General features: G+C 37.4%; 1 protein-coding gene across 1 annotated transcript in view; it reads left to right on the top strand.

The window, feature by feature from the left end:
* The first annotated feature begins 768 nt into the window (after window positions 1-768).
* Window positions 769-16,200, top strand: part of MMS22L (MMS22 like, DNA repair protein) — a 133,493-nt gene continuing 118,061 nt past the window's right edge. The window contains exons 1-7 of the mRNA XM_023727574.1: window positions 769-1,081; window positions 1,887-2,065; window positions 3,005-3,130; window positions 4,908-4,957; window positions 10,926-11,013; window positions 11,105-11,282; window positions 13,939-14,029. Of these exons, the coding sequence (XP_023583342.1) occupies window positions 1,902-2,065; window positions 3,005-3,130; window positions 4,908-4,957; window positions 10,926-11,013; window positions 11,105-11,282; window positions 13,939-14,029 (697 nt within the window). The 5' untranslated portion in view covers window positions 769-1,081; window positions 1,887-1,901. The remainder of the gene's footprint in view (window positions 1,082-1,886; window positions 2,066-3,004; window positions 3,131-4,907; window positions 4,958-10,925; window positions 11,014-11,104; window positions 11,283-13,938; window positions 14,030-16,200) is intronic.

The raw sequence follows: 16,200 nt of genomic DNA, 5'->3' as shown, positions 1-16,200 counted from the left end.
TAGGTTCCTTATGCGCGAATTGAACGTTAGGCAAATTATCGTGAAGGAATGGGCAATCGCCAATACTCAAATTACAGGACACTTGAATTAAAAATTATGACAGTTTTCTTGAATCTCAAGACGGTGATACGATGAAATGTGTTTGACTTACGACTGAAAGTCTTTTGAGTCGATTTTAAACAGCACTTAAATGGAAAAAAATGTTGCAAACAGGCTATAACTTTACAAAGGGCGCTAAACCTGGCCAGAGATGTTGCAAAGACAGGGAACAAAAGTTTTTACGCAGAAAGAAAGAGGCACCCGACCTTCTCGTTTCCCAACACTGGACTAGCCTCAGGAGTCCTGGCAGTGCAGTAGTTAAAGCGCTCAACTGCTAACCAAACGGTGGTTCGAAGCCACCAGCCCATCTGCGGAAGAAAGATGTCGCAGTGTGCTTCCGTCAAGATTTCAGCCTTGGAAACCCTATAAGGCAGTTCTACTCTGTCCTACGGAGTCACTATGAGTCAGAATCGACTCCACGGCAGTGAGTTTGGATTTTTTTGGTTTGGACTAGCCTGACTTGTGCACTCGCCTGGCAGGAACAGAAGACATCCTCCACAAAAGTGTTGCAAGCAGTCGAGACAGAGGAGACGTGGCGCAGAGGCGGGATGTGAGAGAGACTACCGCGCTACGCTCACTTCCGCAAAGCTCTTTCCCTTCGCTCCGCTCCAGGGAGACACCCGGACCCCCCTCCCCAGCCCCCTTTCGGCGGCCTCCGTATCAGTTTCGTTTTCAAGCAAGGCCCCGCCTTCCAAACAAACGCACCAATCAACAGTACCAACAACAACAACAACGAAAATGTATCCCTGTAGACAGTCCCGTTCTGCCAGTATCTCGCGAGAACTCTCTGTGCGTCGGCGGCCTTCTCGGAGTTCTTCCGAGCTTGCAGCCTCCCGGGTGCCGGCTGCGCCGTGACTCCGCCCTTTCTGAGCGCGCGCGCAGCGTGGCGGGAATTTTGCTTGTTCCGGATTTGGACCCCACGGATTCTGGAACCGTGATCTGGGCCACTGGGGCGGGTCCTGGGAACTGGAAGACTGGGCAGGTAAGACGGGTCCCGTGGGTAGGAAGCACCCCAGGAGTCCAGCTGCCGCCCTGTGTAGGACATCGCTCCTCTCACCTCTCGTCCGGCGGGCCCGGGTGTACTCGTCCCCGAGTCTGGGGAGGTGCGGGGGTCGGCGCGCGGCACTGTCCTTCTGATTCTCACCCCGGGCCTGCGTGGGAGCTTTCTCCACTGACTGCGGGGAAACAGGCTCAGTGCGATTTAGTAACGTAGCGAGGGTGCAGTTCGAGGCTGGCTCGGGATTGAACGTGGATCTGTCCTGCAACCATTTCCCTCCAACCTTTTCACCACTGCCCTGGGCTGCAGGGTCTGACCTAGGGGACAGATTTTGAGTCTCTTGCGAGAGCTAATCAAGGGTGCATTTTGTCTACATTCTGACAGCCTTAATTTCAGGTGAAGGGATTGTTGAGAATTTGGCTTCTCGTTTGATTTTGTTTTGTTTCCCTTTGTGCGGGGAGGAGGGACGTTTTCTTATTTGCTTTTCAGGATTCCTACTTCTTTGGGAACTTTCTGAGGCTGTGTAATCCCCAATCTCTCGGCCTGACCCGCCTCCAGGAATTTCTTCAAAAGTTCTTTTTGAAGTCCCTAATGGTAATCATAGAGCCCTGGTGGCGCAGTGGTTAAGAGCTGGGCTGCTAACCAAAGGGTCGGCAGTTCAAATCCACCAGCCGCTCCTTGAAAACCCTATGGGGCAATTCTACTCTGTCCTATACGGTCGCGATGAATCGGAATCGACTGGATGGCAACGGGTACGTAATGGTAATCATATTAACCCCAAACATTTCAGGCTGTGAATTAAACAATGGATAACTGTTCCGCTGCATCGACTTCCCTGACCGACAGCTTCGAGTTGGAGCTGCGGACAGAATGGTGCAAACCCCCTTGCTTTTCTTGTGCTTTTGACAATAGAGGAGGAGGAAGAAGTTTTTCTGGCGAGTCCTACCTTTCCAGCGGAGCCCTTAAGCGGTAAGTAAAAAAAATAAGACTTTTGGTTTTTCCCTGATCAGATTGTTCATCAATTTGTTAGGAATGTTATTTAATTACGATTTTGGTCAGTTAAACTTTGATTTTCACCAACAGTGTTTTGTAGTCAGCTAAGTATATAACACAGGTGCAAACTAATATTAATTCTGTTGTTGATTTCCTGGTTAGAGGATACCCAAAAGTATTTTGGATATTAAGAACTTCTTGCTTGATAACTGATGTTCTGTTACCTCACTGCTACCTCAGCTTTTAGGTGCGGAGTTGGATGTTAATTTCCTAGTTACTTAAATGAATTCTGAACTACCTGGCCTTTTTGAAATGACAGTTTCTTCTAAAGAATGAGATAATATTCTAGAGCTTTTCAGTAAGTCTTAAGTAAGCCATGTACATTTTTTGTTGCCCCAGTTCCTTCTAACTCTATGTACCTATGCATATACATATATAAACCTTATATAGATTTAGCTTTTTAAAACAACTTTTTAATAAATGCACCAGATTATATAAGTTCACAGAAATATTCTTCAAAGTTGATACGTTAGGCAGGTATGCGCATATTGCAGTAGAACTGATATTCTTGAAGTATTTTAAGAATACTTATTTGAGACCCAATTTGATTATGCTATTTACCAGACATGGCTCAAAATAACTTTTAGCTATATTTTGAAAAATCAAATGCCCTTTATCATAGGCTCTTTTTGGATTTTTCTCCCTAAGTTACAGTGTTCTTTAGTTGTACTCTTTTATTACTATCTATGACTACATCTTTAATGCAGTCTAGGTGTAGTAGTAATCATAGATGTGTAACGTACCAAGGTATTTCTGGTATGTCATGTATAATACGAATTCATATAATATCAAGAAAGACCTGATATAGTATATGGGCATACTTTTTATGAGATTAAATCAGAATTTTCATTTCAGGCTAATTTTGAATCTTGATCCTTTACCAACCAATTTTGAAGAGGATACAGTGGAAATATTTGGCATTCAGTGGGTTACTGAAACTGCATTAGTTAATTCATCTAGAGAGCTTTTTCATTTATTCAGGTATGTTTTTTGTTTTTTGTTTTTTTCTGACTGCCTATGAGTGTAGGTGTTGTTCAGTTTTATAAGTTACATTGCTGGGTGGTTTCTAATGATTTCAGTATTATTGTTAGAAATAATAACTGAAAGTATTAGAAAATAAACTGAAAACTGAACAGCATCTACACTTATAGGTAGTTTATTTTTTCACTATGTGCTCAGTAAATATTAAGTAGAGTTGTGCTTTTTGCTGCCTTGATTACCTACCAGTAATAATAATCAAGCAGCAGTGATTGATGGAGTAATGGTTTTAATGAGTTGCTTCTTAGTGATTTTCAAAATCTTTATGCTCTGTATATGATACCATGTATTGAAGACAAATATTTGAGGCTTTGAACTATAGTATAATTTTGGAAAAACATTAAAATACTTTTGCTGTTAAATAGCCATAGTCTTTAAACAATCTTTTCCAAATATTATTTCAGACTGTGTAATAGAAATATGATTCATTTTCTATTTGAAGAGCATGTAAAAAAATTTTGAATGTAAATTTTCAGACACACGAAAGTAGAGAAAATAGTCTAATGCACCACCACATACCCATCCCTCCGTTACAATAAACATTTATCAGGGTTTTATCACATTTTCATCTATTCCTTCCTTCTTCTTTTGGCTTAACTATTTTAAAGAAGATTCCAGGCATTATATCATCTCACCCTTAAATACTTCAGCACACATTTGTTAAAAACATGGACTCTTTTTTATATAAACACTATGCCATTATTGGAGTCCTGGTGTGCCATTATTGGAGTCCTGGTAGCATAGTAGTTAAGAACTCGGCTGCTAACCAAAAGGTCAGCAGTTTGAATCCACAAGTCGCTCCTTGGAAGCCCTTTGAGTCCGTTCTGTTCTGCCCTATAGGGTTGCTATGAGTCGGAATCGACTTGACGGCAACAGGTTTTGGTTTTTATGCCATTGTCCCATTAACAAAATCAAATGTATTTTTTTTAATCATTTAAAACCAGTCCATATTTAGATTTTAGCTGACATTTTGAAATAGAGTCACTTGTTGAGGGCAAATTATTATCCAAAACCACATTAGAATATATATGGTACATTTAAATGATAGTGGAAGGTTGGAAGGATAGCTCCTGCTCTCCTCCCATGAGACCTTGAGAAGAGATATGACTGTGTCTATGTCATGTTGCAACTACTGTGCTATTGGGAGAACAGGCTCGTATATACTACAGAATGAATGAGTCTTTATCCAGGACATAGGTTGTGAATATGAATCAGTCTTTGAGGAGTGGAAGGGCAACTGGGAAGAATGGCAAGAGAAGACTGCTATCAGGAATTAAGCTGGAACATCATCAGTAGCTTTGGCTGATAACTCCAGTCCACATTATTCTATTCCTTTTCTGAATTACTGTATTACTTTATGATATAATTTAACATTTCATTTTAACTGTTAACCTAGGGTGTTTTATATAAGTATTTTAAATTTGAAGATGTAAACAGTACCTCATTGATAGTGAAATCTATGATGTTTTAAAATTATTTCGAAGCTATATGCAGCTTTTAATACACAGTTTTGGAAAGTGAGACAGAGGTGAATTTTCTCTTCTTTCAACGTCTTCACTACTCAAAGCTGACCCTTCAATAAATATTCAGTAAATATTAAATGTCATTCACAAATGAGAGGCATTAAAGCTATGTAATACATTTGGGAACATTAACCATATGATTGTTACATGCTTTAAACTATGGTATATTAACTCTTACCTTATATTTTTTAAATTAGGCAACAACTATACAACTTGGAAACCTTATTACAAGCCAACTGTGATTTTGGTAAGTTTAAACTGTGCTTAATGGCAAAAAGGAATGCTGCTCCATTACAGTGAATTGTATACAGGTCCATGACGCCTGAATTGCGATCTCATGAATAGCATAGAGGAAGTGTTAGGTGAGAAGTTCATGATACAGTGTATTTAGTGTTCAGAAAAAGTATGACATTTAAATTTTGTTGTAGCTGAGATTTATAGTATTTTTCCAAATCTGTAGATCGTAAGGCTAAACTTCGTCAAGTGAATTAGTAGTTACTTTGGGGATGAAGAGTGGGATGGAGAACTTAAAGGAGAAATAAAAAGTGCTAGACCTCATGCTATCTTGATCTTCCTGTTTCTGTTTGTTTGCTTTTGACATTTAATGGGTTATTGATTTTTTGGAGATTAGTGTAGTTAAGGTAGTGAAGAGAATTGAAGGACAGTATGTTTTAGTGCAGACAAGCTGCTTCTCCTTTCCTGCAGTTTTGGTACAGTGTAGTATTTCAGATCATGGCGCTTGATATTTGTGTGTCTCACACAGGTAGTATTTCCCACCTCACTGAGTTCTTGTGAGGATTAAATGACATAATGTATGTTAAGTGCTGAGTCTGATGTCTATGATTAGTAATGTCTAGGAATCAAAGACAACCAGGAACACACTCTTGGTCAAACACTTAGGTATATTAACTTACCTAACAAGTTGCACACATCATGAGCAACAGATAGGGTCTGTCAGTAAGAGAAGATAGGGAGGGGCTTGTTACAGGGTTTGGGTTGTGCTGGCTGATTTGGGGGAGGGTTTAAAGAGGCTAGGACTTTGTTGTGGATTGGATGCCGTTAGAAGCAGGAGCAACTTGATTTGGTATGTTAATTTTTATTAAAGAAGTGGGATAAACAAAGGGAGAGTAGGGTTATCATTAGTAAAGAAGCAATTGTCACATTAGCTGGAAGAGCAGAGTGCTTCCTTTTTTGTGTGATTGCATAGTGCCTTGTTTCTGTGTTCAGATGGGATTGCAGAGAGGCCTGTTTTTTTTGTCTTGTTTCACCATTATGACAGAGTGACCCTGTCTGATAATTTTTAATATTTTATGAAAATTGTTTATTTTCAGCAGGAAACATCATGGCCTAGCTGTTGGCTATCTGTTGGGGCCGGTTTTGTTTGTTTTGTTTTGTTTTTTCAGTATGTGCTCAGTAAATGTTAAGTATTAATGTTTCATAATCACCCAGTGTATCCCTGCCTCGTGCCAGGTTCTTGGTAAGGTGCTGTGGAATCAAAGAGGAAAAATATGCTGCTGAAGAGTTTGCAGTTGAGTAGGACAGATGGACATACAAGCATAGTACAGCATGATAAATGGAAAAAGGCAGTGGTAGAGGCATGTACAAGAGCTATGGGAGCCAAAGATGGCTGCATTTTTCTGTGTGCCCATCACTAAGTGATGACAGTTCTGGGTCTTCAAGGAGGGGGAGGAGTTAGCTAGGGAGAGAGTGGGGACAGGAGGAGTTCTAGGCAGAAACAAGTGTATGGGCAAAGACATTAGATGTGTAAAATCATTAAAATTCAGGGAGCTGGGAGTATTATGTATGTTTGGATCCGTGTGTGAGTGATGAATTTGGAAGGGATGAAATCACAATTGCCTTTGTAAATCATGGCGAAGAGTTTGAATTTTATTTTGAAAACCTTGAGGGAGCTTCTAAAAGTTATAGTGGAAATAGCAAACAATATCTTTACTATGTAGAGTGGTTGAAGTAAATTGGATTCATGACGGCATTTATTATGGAAGATTATTCCTTGAAAAGTGTATTGACCTACAGCCACTACAGTGGACTGTTTGTTAAAATGGTTATTTGTTACACTGAAGTTTTGGCTGTTTTTGTTGCTTAAAAAAGCTTTTAATGACAGATTCATTGGACAGGTTAGCAGTATTAAAGATTATCCCTAGATCAGCCTGCCCCTGCTACACAACTGCATCAGTGCTTTGTTAACACACTTGTGTAGCTAGCTTTGCCTCTCAGTCTTCCCCAGAAAGCCCTTATGTAGGGTTACTTACTGCCAGTGTATATGTTTCTTGTTCTCCTGTTCATTAAGGTCCCAGAATTGCTTTCCGGTTGTGACAGAATAACATACATCCATGTTTTGCTTGTATCTGTTCTTATATAATACAGCTGTTGGTATTACCATTTCTTAGGGTTGACATTGGGAGCAGACTGTACTTAATTTTCTTTATATTACATCTTGAGGAAATATAAAAGAACATTTCATATTTTAACTATTGTAGGAAGGTTACATGTGTATTAGTTATTATGCAAATAGTGCAGATGTTTAGAGTGTGTAAATCTTTTCTTTCATCAATTTTTATGTTTTTCAGTGGTGATACATGTACATAATTTAAGAAATCGAACCTAATTACAAGGCCTATAAAGAAAATAGCAGTCTCCTGACTGCGCTCTCAAAGCAATAGCTTTCAACTCTTTTAACCCTTAGCGGTTTCTTCAGGTGTTTAATTCCATCTTTCTACGTAATTTGATTAAATTGTTATTTACTGACCCCTGACATTTTTTCCCTCCATATTTAGATAATTTTTATTGACTTCTAGTCTGAAATAGAAGAATTTGACTCTCATTACCACCTCACAAACATTTTCTCTCCTCTATCCTTGTAATAGGATACTTTGGTTATATATGATTAAATAAACATTTAGTGTTGACATTAATATGACAGTGTAAATACTGTCCTTTTGTTTTTTGTGGAGTTAATCATTGTTTCTCATTTTCACTTCCTGTGTTCTTTTATATGCCTATCGTTAATTTATTCATAAAACACTGTCAGAGATATAAAACTACTTTTAATACCAAACGTGTCAGGTAGTCTATCTGTTGGATTTTTTACCTTGGAAACATTTTTTTCCACGTCCTGTTCTAATGTGGACTGTTAGATTCCTAGGTTTGCTGCACACTTAACCAAACTGGGATTTTCCTTCACAATTATTGTGCCATTTCCCTGTGCCTCTCTCCTTTGACAGATTCCTGCTTTGGATTCCATGTATTCCTCTTTCATTGTTGACTTTTTCACTTCAGAGGAGCACGTCCTTCAGCAACTTTCTGAGAAAGGTTCGAGGAAGTCAGTTAAATTTTTTTAAATTTTGTTCACTTAGTGAGGTGCATAACTCTTAAGTAACTTTCATCAGTTTTGACAAATTCATATACTTGTATAAGACGCACCCCTATCAAAATACCGCTGTCAAGGCACAGGACATTTCTATCATCTCAGAAAGTTCCTTCAAGCTCTCTCCTCCCCATTCACTGAAGCAACCGCTGATCTGCTACAGTATATAGTATATACAGGGTGTACATTTTGTATTTGGCTTTTTTCACTTGATATAATGTTTTTGCAATTATTCCATATTATTTTGTCTATCAGTAGTCTGTTCCTTTATTTGCTGAATAATGTTCCATTTTATGAACATACCACAAAGTTTTGTCCACTTATCTATTGATGGACGTTTTGGTTGTTTCCAGTTTTTGCCAATTATAAATAAACCTGCTAAGAACATTCTCGTAGAAGGATTTTTGTGGACATAAGGTTTTGTCAGATTATCAGGTTACAATTCCACATTGCTCTCTAATATTTTTTATTATCAGTCTTTTTCGTTTTACTGTATCATTTCTATGATGACTAATGATAAGGACCTTTCCACTTGTTTGGTAGTCAGTAGTATTCTTTTGTGATGTATGTGTTGAAGTCTTTTACCTATTTTTTAAAAATGATTACTTGTCTTTTTATTGAATTGTAGATGTTCTTTATATATTCAGTAATTGAGTGGTTTGTTAGATGTTTATTGTTTATATTTTCTCACAGATTATGGCTAGTCTATTTATTTTTTAACAGTGTCTTTTGATGACCAGGAGTTTGATAAAGTTGAATTTACTTTTTTTTTTCTTTTATGATCTGAGCTTTTGGTGTCCTAAAAAAATGTTTGCCTTCAGCATTTTATTTAATGATTCCATTTTGTCTCCACTGTTGGCTTAGAGGGTCAGCGAAAAAGAGGAAGACCCTCAATGACATGGATTGACACAGTGGCTGCAACAATGGGCTCAAATATAACAACGATTATGAGGATGGCACTGGACTGGGTAGTGTTTCATTCTGTTGTACACGGGGTCTCTATGAGTTGGAACTGACTCGATGGCACCTAATAACATAACAATAACAACATTGGCTTCAATTCCATACTGTTGCTGTTGTTAGGTTCTGTCGAGCCAGTTTAAACTCATAGCAACCCCATGTGACAGAGTAGAACTGCCCCATAGTGTTTTGTAGGCTGTAATCTTTACAGAAGCAGATCATCAGTCCTTTCTCCCACAGAGCCACTGGATGGGTTTGAACCATCCATCTTTCGGTTAGCAGCTGAATGCTTAACTATGGCGTCACCAAGGCTGCTTCTATTCCATACCAGAGGTCAATAAATAGTATCTAAATATGGCAGGAAAAAGGTCAGGAAATAACAGTTTAATTAAATTACTTAGATGGAATTAAATACCGGAAAAAAAAAGCAAGGGTTAAAAGAGTTGAATATCATTGCTTTGGAAAAGACTATAAAAATGCAATATTTAATATGTAGGTGTTTGTACAACACCTTCACACTTATACTCCTTTGGTTTTGCGAGAGAAGTGGCAGTGTTTGCTCATTTGAATTGCAATTTAGAAATGAGTTTGCTTTATGTTTAGTAGGGATGAGAATTTGTTGCTTATGATTTTCATCATGTTTGCTCTGCTACTGTTTGGTGATTTTCTCTTATTTTCCCTAGAATGGTTATCAGTATTTTTCACATAGTAGTTACCCAGATATTTTTTGCTGAAATAAACATTGAAGGAAATGAGGGGAAGGTGGCATGTGATGAGGTTGGGAGGGAGACAGGAACTATTAATAGGTCATTCATTCTATGGGGCAGTTCTACTCTGTCCTATAGGGTTGCTATGAGTCCAAATTGACACCCCAGCAACAGTTTTTTTTTAAATTGATAAGGCCGGTGAATTCCAACTGCCGACCTTTTGGTCAGGGGGAAAAAAAGGTCATTCATGGCCTTATAGTCTATAAAGAGTTTTGATTTTATTGTAAATGCAATAGATAGCCTTTCATAGGTTTTGACAGGGGAGTGACAGGAATTGATATACATCTTAAGCAGATCATATACTTAGTTTATAGAAGGGCAAATAAGGAAGTGGGGAGACCTTTTACGAACCCTGTTGCAGTAGTTCAAGCAAGAGATTATAGGGCCTACTTAGAGAAAATGTATCATTTCAAAGTATATTTTGGGCATAAGTTTATTAGGACTCTGATGGATTAGGTATGAAGTTAAAGGAAATAGAATCAAGAATGACATATAGGCACCTGGTGACATCATTTAATGAAATAGAGAAAACATGGGCAGTGAGAACAGGTTTTGGGAGAAATGGAAGGTGTGTTATTTTATCATCTGAGCCATCCAAGTATAAATGTCAGGCGATTTGACATGCAAGATTTGGAGTGTAAAGGAGAGGTCTTGGATATAGATAAGTCTTTTGGAGTCATAATTATCATACCTGTAAGAAGAGAGGTATAGAGAGGAGGGGGCTCAGGACTGAGTCCTGAGGAGATTCCATGTAGTGGATTTGAGGAGGAGGAGCCCATAAAGGAGAGGTAGGAGAAAGGACAAGTGAGGAGGAAAGAATCCAGGCAATATGTGGTATCAGTGAAGCCAAGTGTTACCAGTGGCACTGCAAGGTCAAGTTACTTGAGGATAGGTAGTATCCATTAGATTGGGCAACATGAGTTTCACTGGTGACCTTAATAAGAGCACTTTTTGTGGAGTGGTAGGAACAGGAGCCAGATGAGAATCGGTTAGAAAAGATGCACGAGGGACAATTGCTGCTGATATGACTTACAAAGTTTTTTTGTCACTGTCTACTGATTAATTATTTAAGCTATGATTAACATTGTCTATTTTGGTTTTAGGTCAGGTATCAGTCCTGCACTGCAAAGCAGACAATATTAGGCAACAGTGTGTAATATTTCTTCATTATATTAAAGTTTTCATCTTCAGGTAGGATGTCCACTGAGTGTTTTATTGCATGAATTTCTAACTGTATTTTTACCCAGACTGTGGTTGATTATTGTATCTAATTGTTTTTTAGGTACCTGAAAGTACAAGATGCTAAGGGTCATATTCCTGTCCATCCCTATGAGGCTCTAGAGGCTCAGCTTCCCTCAGTGCTGGTTGATGAGCTTCATGGATTGCTCTTGTATGTTGGACATCTGTCTGAACTTCCCAGTGTTAATATAGGAGCATTTGTAAAGCAAAACCAGATTAAGGTTTGACATGTTTTATTTGCTTTTTAAATTATTGCTTTTTCTCCCCACAAGGAATATTTATTCAAGAATGAGGGAAATTAGTCAAGAATGCAGCTTTAGAACTAGTCTACCTGAGTTGAATTCTGGCTCCCTCTATTATTAATTGTGTGCCTTTGGACAAATACCATCTCTGTGCTTCAGTCTTCCTATCCATATAACTGATATAACTCCATAGAGTTGCTGGGAGAATTAAATAAGTATGCATAGCGTACTTAGAATCAATTTTAGCTCTTTTCTTTTCCAGATCATGATAGTATAATTGTTTAAAAGTTTCAAAGCCAGTACAGTAACCTTTATTTTCTAAAGTTTCTATCATCTTCCTCATTGGTAAGGGTTGGGCAAGCTCTGGTTTATATTATAGAAAGATTCGAAAAGACCCTCTTGTAAAAAAGACATTTTTAAAACCACATCATGCCTATTCTGACTTTTGAGACCCTTGTGGAATGTGATTAGGATTGTTTTGACTATGCCTTTTTTTTTTGGTCATACCTGTGGTAATCATTCCCTCAAAGTTTGGTTTTTAAAAATTTGTAGTGTTGGCATAGTTTATAGATAAAATTAACAAATTCTTTGTATGAAAATGCCAACTTACATAAAAAATGACGAATTATAATAATTCACCATAATATTACCTTAACTCACAGTTCCTTCCATTATGTTTGACGTCACTGTTTTGAATAATGTTCAGATGTTAGGAACCTGTCTTTGTCAAAATGTAAGGTACAATTAGATGTTTATATATTTCTGTGAAATTTAACAAGAAATAAAACACGTGATTCTTCTTATCAGGGGTCAATATATATAATAATAATTGAATTCACACACTAATATGTCTAATCCATAGAAAGCCAGTATATAATTGTTTTTAATCCATGTCATTTAATAAAGATCCATGGGTAGATTGTGGAGGAAGAAATATTTTTCCTTTTCCCTTCTAGCCTCTGTAAATTAGACTGATTTTTATTCTGGATATCCACCAAATACATAAGAAAATAAAAATAAATAATTTATCAGCAGAAATAATGTGTGCAAGGGTCCTCGTACTGGGCTTTGCCTTTCGTAGACCCTTTAATTAGGCAGACTTAAAAAGATAGGTTATTTGAAGATCAAAACACTGAATTTTTAAAGCAGGGGAATTTATAATCTTCAATAAATAAACAAAACCACACACTAAAATACTGTTTTTTCCTGAAACAAGCAAACATCTTGCGAAATAAAAAGCACCACAAAATAAAAAGCACCTTTGAATACTTTATATGTTTATTATATTTTACCAAGCTTATATATGAAAAGTCTAGTTTTAATTGGTAGTTTCAGTTGAGCATCTGTCTTAATTTTTAATAACTTTTTTGTTAGAGATATTATTTGTTGGTTATTAGGCATTACACATATTTTCTTCTATTTATCATTTCTTTTTCACCATTTAAACTGAATTGCCAAGTAGATGATTTAAGTGTTTTATATAGTTATATTTGTCTTTTTTTCTTTTGTGTGTTCTCTATGCTGTTATTACATATTTTTATTTTTTATATTTATCTCTTCAATCTCTTTTTGCAATATGCTTTGAGGTGGGAAATCTAACTTTATTTTCTTGCAAATAGATTCCTGTCTTTTATTGAATGACCCTTTCTCTACTAATTTGAGATACTACCTTTATTTCTTTCTTTCCTATTCTTGCTGTTTATTATATATTCCTGTGCCAAAACTACTCTATTTTGTTTGCATATCTGATAAGGCAAGTCCCCTCTCCATCATTATTCTTAGTTGTTTTAACAGAACATGGTGTGTCATTGTATTTTTTTTATAATGATGCCAAATGTTGACTAGAAGAAGGTTTGATAACCCAGTACAGCACAGTAGTTAAAAGCACTGGCTCTTTAGTCAAATAGACTTGGGTTTGAATCCTAATGCTTGAATTGAGAGGTAAAAATCTTCACCTTTCTTAACTTCAGTTTCTTAATGGGAAAGAGAATAGTGTCTACTTTGTGGGGTTATAATGAAGTATATAAAACCAAAAACCAAACCTGTTGCTGTCAAGTCAATTCCAACTCATAGCAACCCTATAGGACAGAGTAGAACTGCCCCGTAGGGTTTCCAAGGAGCAGCTAGTGGATTCGAACAGCCGACCTTTTGGTTAGCAGCTGAGCGCTTAACCACTGTTCCACCAGGGCCCGAATGAAGTATATGAGTGTTTAGTATATGGTAGTCTAAGTAAAGTTCTCATTAAAATTATTTAAAGAAGTTCCTGGAACTTATTAAACTCAATATATATATGTATATATATATTTTTTAGCTAAATCATGAAAATAAATGTTTTAAAAAATTCATCTGCTGCCTTGCAGCTTTAGTAGAATCAGAGGATGGTTGGAAGGACTTTTACTATACAAGTCTATTCAGCAGGTAGGTCTGTCTTAAACCAACAGATGAAAAAATATCTTGCTTTCAAGTATCTCCAGGGGAAGAATCCTCTAATGAACCAGACAGGTTTTCCCTGAACTTTTGAGTAGTGGCAGATTGTTTCTTTATGCTTGTGCTTATGGAAGAGTGTTGTGCCGTGCTATAGGATACCTAGTAAATTATTATGAATCTCACTCTCAGTTTATAATGTCGTTCACAGCTCTTTGCACCATCATGGCACCTATTACATCTCCACTTAGATATCCATTGGCTGGTGCTAGAAATTCTTCATATCCTGGGTGAAAAGTTGAGTAAGTTTATAGATTTTTTATTTATTCTCCTTTTAATCTAAATTTTTGTTGTATTGCTTTCTAAGATTACACAAGTAATAAATGCATTCTGATTGTTGAAAAACAAAAATTCAAGTAGTCACCACAGTAAAAAGTGAAAGTTCTACTCCCTTTTCCCAGAAATAACTACTGGGAACGGCTTGGTCTGTTTATCTTTCCATACTTATTTTCTGTATATTTATATACATATGTAGAAACACATAAGGTTGGATTTTTGGTTTTGTTTCCATCCACAAATGGTATTTATCATATTGTGTGGTCTTTCATTTAGCAGTTTTTCAGACATCTGTTCAGATTAGTACATATACTGTATTTTTATGCAAATAACATGCCCTTCTGCTTTTGTTTGCTGGCTGTGCCCTTCCCCTGAGGCACTCTCACAAGTGCCGCTGCCATGCCAATCCTTTTCCACATGTTGCTATAAAAAAAAATTAGCACTGCACGCTTACGAAAATACCTTGTGGTGGGGGTGGCAAACAAACGCAGAAGGCACAGCGTTATTTGTGTAAAAATATGGTAGTTCAACTTCCTTCATTTTAAGGACTGCATGTTATAAATCTACCATACTTTATTTAGCCATGTCTGTTTTGTAACAGAGCCCTGGTGGCACAGTGGTTAAGCTCGACTGCTAACCAAAAGGTTGGAGGTTCAAACCCACCAACCACTGCATGAAAGAAAGATATGATAAAGATTATAGCCTTGGAAACCCAATGGGGCAGTTCTGCTCTGTTGTATAGGGTTGCTATGATTCGGAATCCACTCCACGGCAGTGGGTTTGGGGTTTTTTTGGTATTTTTGAACATTTAAATTGTTTTCTTTTTTTTATACTACAAATAATGTTTCAGTGAACTTTCTTGTGTACGTATACCTTCACAAATACATGTAGAAGTTTTTCTATGAAATAGATTCTTAGACATGGAAAGGCACAGTGCAGTTTTTAATACTGTATACACTGCTCTGTTGTCCATTAAGTCTAACCGGTTTATATATAATAACTGTGAATGTGCCTTTGTATCATACCCTTGCCAATAATATCATCAGTTATTTTCATATTTTGTATACTAATAGTGAAAAATGATACTGAATGTCTTTTTTACTTTGCATTTTCCTGATTACCAGAGAGATTGAACATCTTTACATAACTTTATTGTCCATTTGTAATTGTTTTGCTAATTACCTCTTTATATCTTTGCAAATTTTCCAGTTGTGTTGTTTTCTTTATTAATTAGTCAGAACTCTGTATATATTATGGATAGTAATCCTTTATATCATAAAACCAAAACCCGTTGCCGTTGAGTCCATTCTGACTCATACCAACCCTATAGGACAGAGTAGAACAGCCCCATAGAGTTTCCAAGGAGTGCCTGGTGGATTCGAACTGCTGACGTTTTGGTTAGCAGCCGTAGCACTCACTGCCTGTTTATTTCTTGGTCTTGCCGTTTGTTATCTTTCAGTGCCCTTAGCATTTTAGCAGTATTCTTTAAATATTAGTTATTTAGTTATAAAGTAACTTATCAATTATTTAAGGTGTAAAGATATTCATTACCCAATACTTGCTTTTCTTCCTTCCTTCCTTCCTCCCTCCCTCCCTTCCTTTAGGTGAAAGTTTACAGCTCAAGTTAGTTTCTCATACAAACATTTATACACACACTGTTATGTTACCCTAGTTGCATTCCCTGTAATGTGACAGCACACTCCTCCTTCCACCCCCAATTTCCCATGTCTATTAAACCAGCTCCTATCCCTTTCTGCCTTCTCATCTTGCCTCCGGACAGGAGCTGCCCATTTAGTCTGTGTATCTACTTGGTCTAAGAAGCACACTCTTCACGAGTATCATTTTATGTCTTATAGTCCAGTCTGTTCTTTGTCTGAAGAGTTGGCTTCGGGAATGGTTTCAGTTCTGGGTTAACAGAGAGTTGGGGGGCCATGTCTTCTGGGGTCCCTCCAGTCTCAGTTAGACCATTAAGTCTGGTCTTTTTACTAGAAGTTGAGTTCTGCACCCCACTTTTCTCCTGCTCCATCAGGGACTCTCTGTTTTGTTCCCTGTCAGGGCAGTCATTGTGGTAGCCAGGCACCATCTAGTTCTTCTGGTCTCAGGCTGATGAAGTCTCTGGTTTATGTGGCCCTTTCTG

This window comes from Trichechus manatus, unplaced genomic scaffold (assembly GCF_000243295.1).
Source record: "Trichechus manatus latirostris isolate Lorelei unplaced genomic scaffold, TriManLat1.0 scaffold00017, whole genome shotgun sequence".
Lineage (NCBI taxonomy): Eukaryota > Metazoa > Chordata > Mammalia > Sirenia > Trichechidae > Trichechus > Trichechus manatus.
Note: the sequence above shows the minus strand (reverse complement) of the source record. Positions and strands in the feature narration are given on the sequence as shown.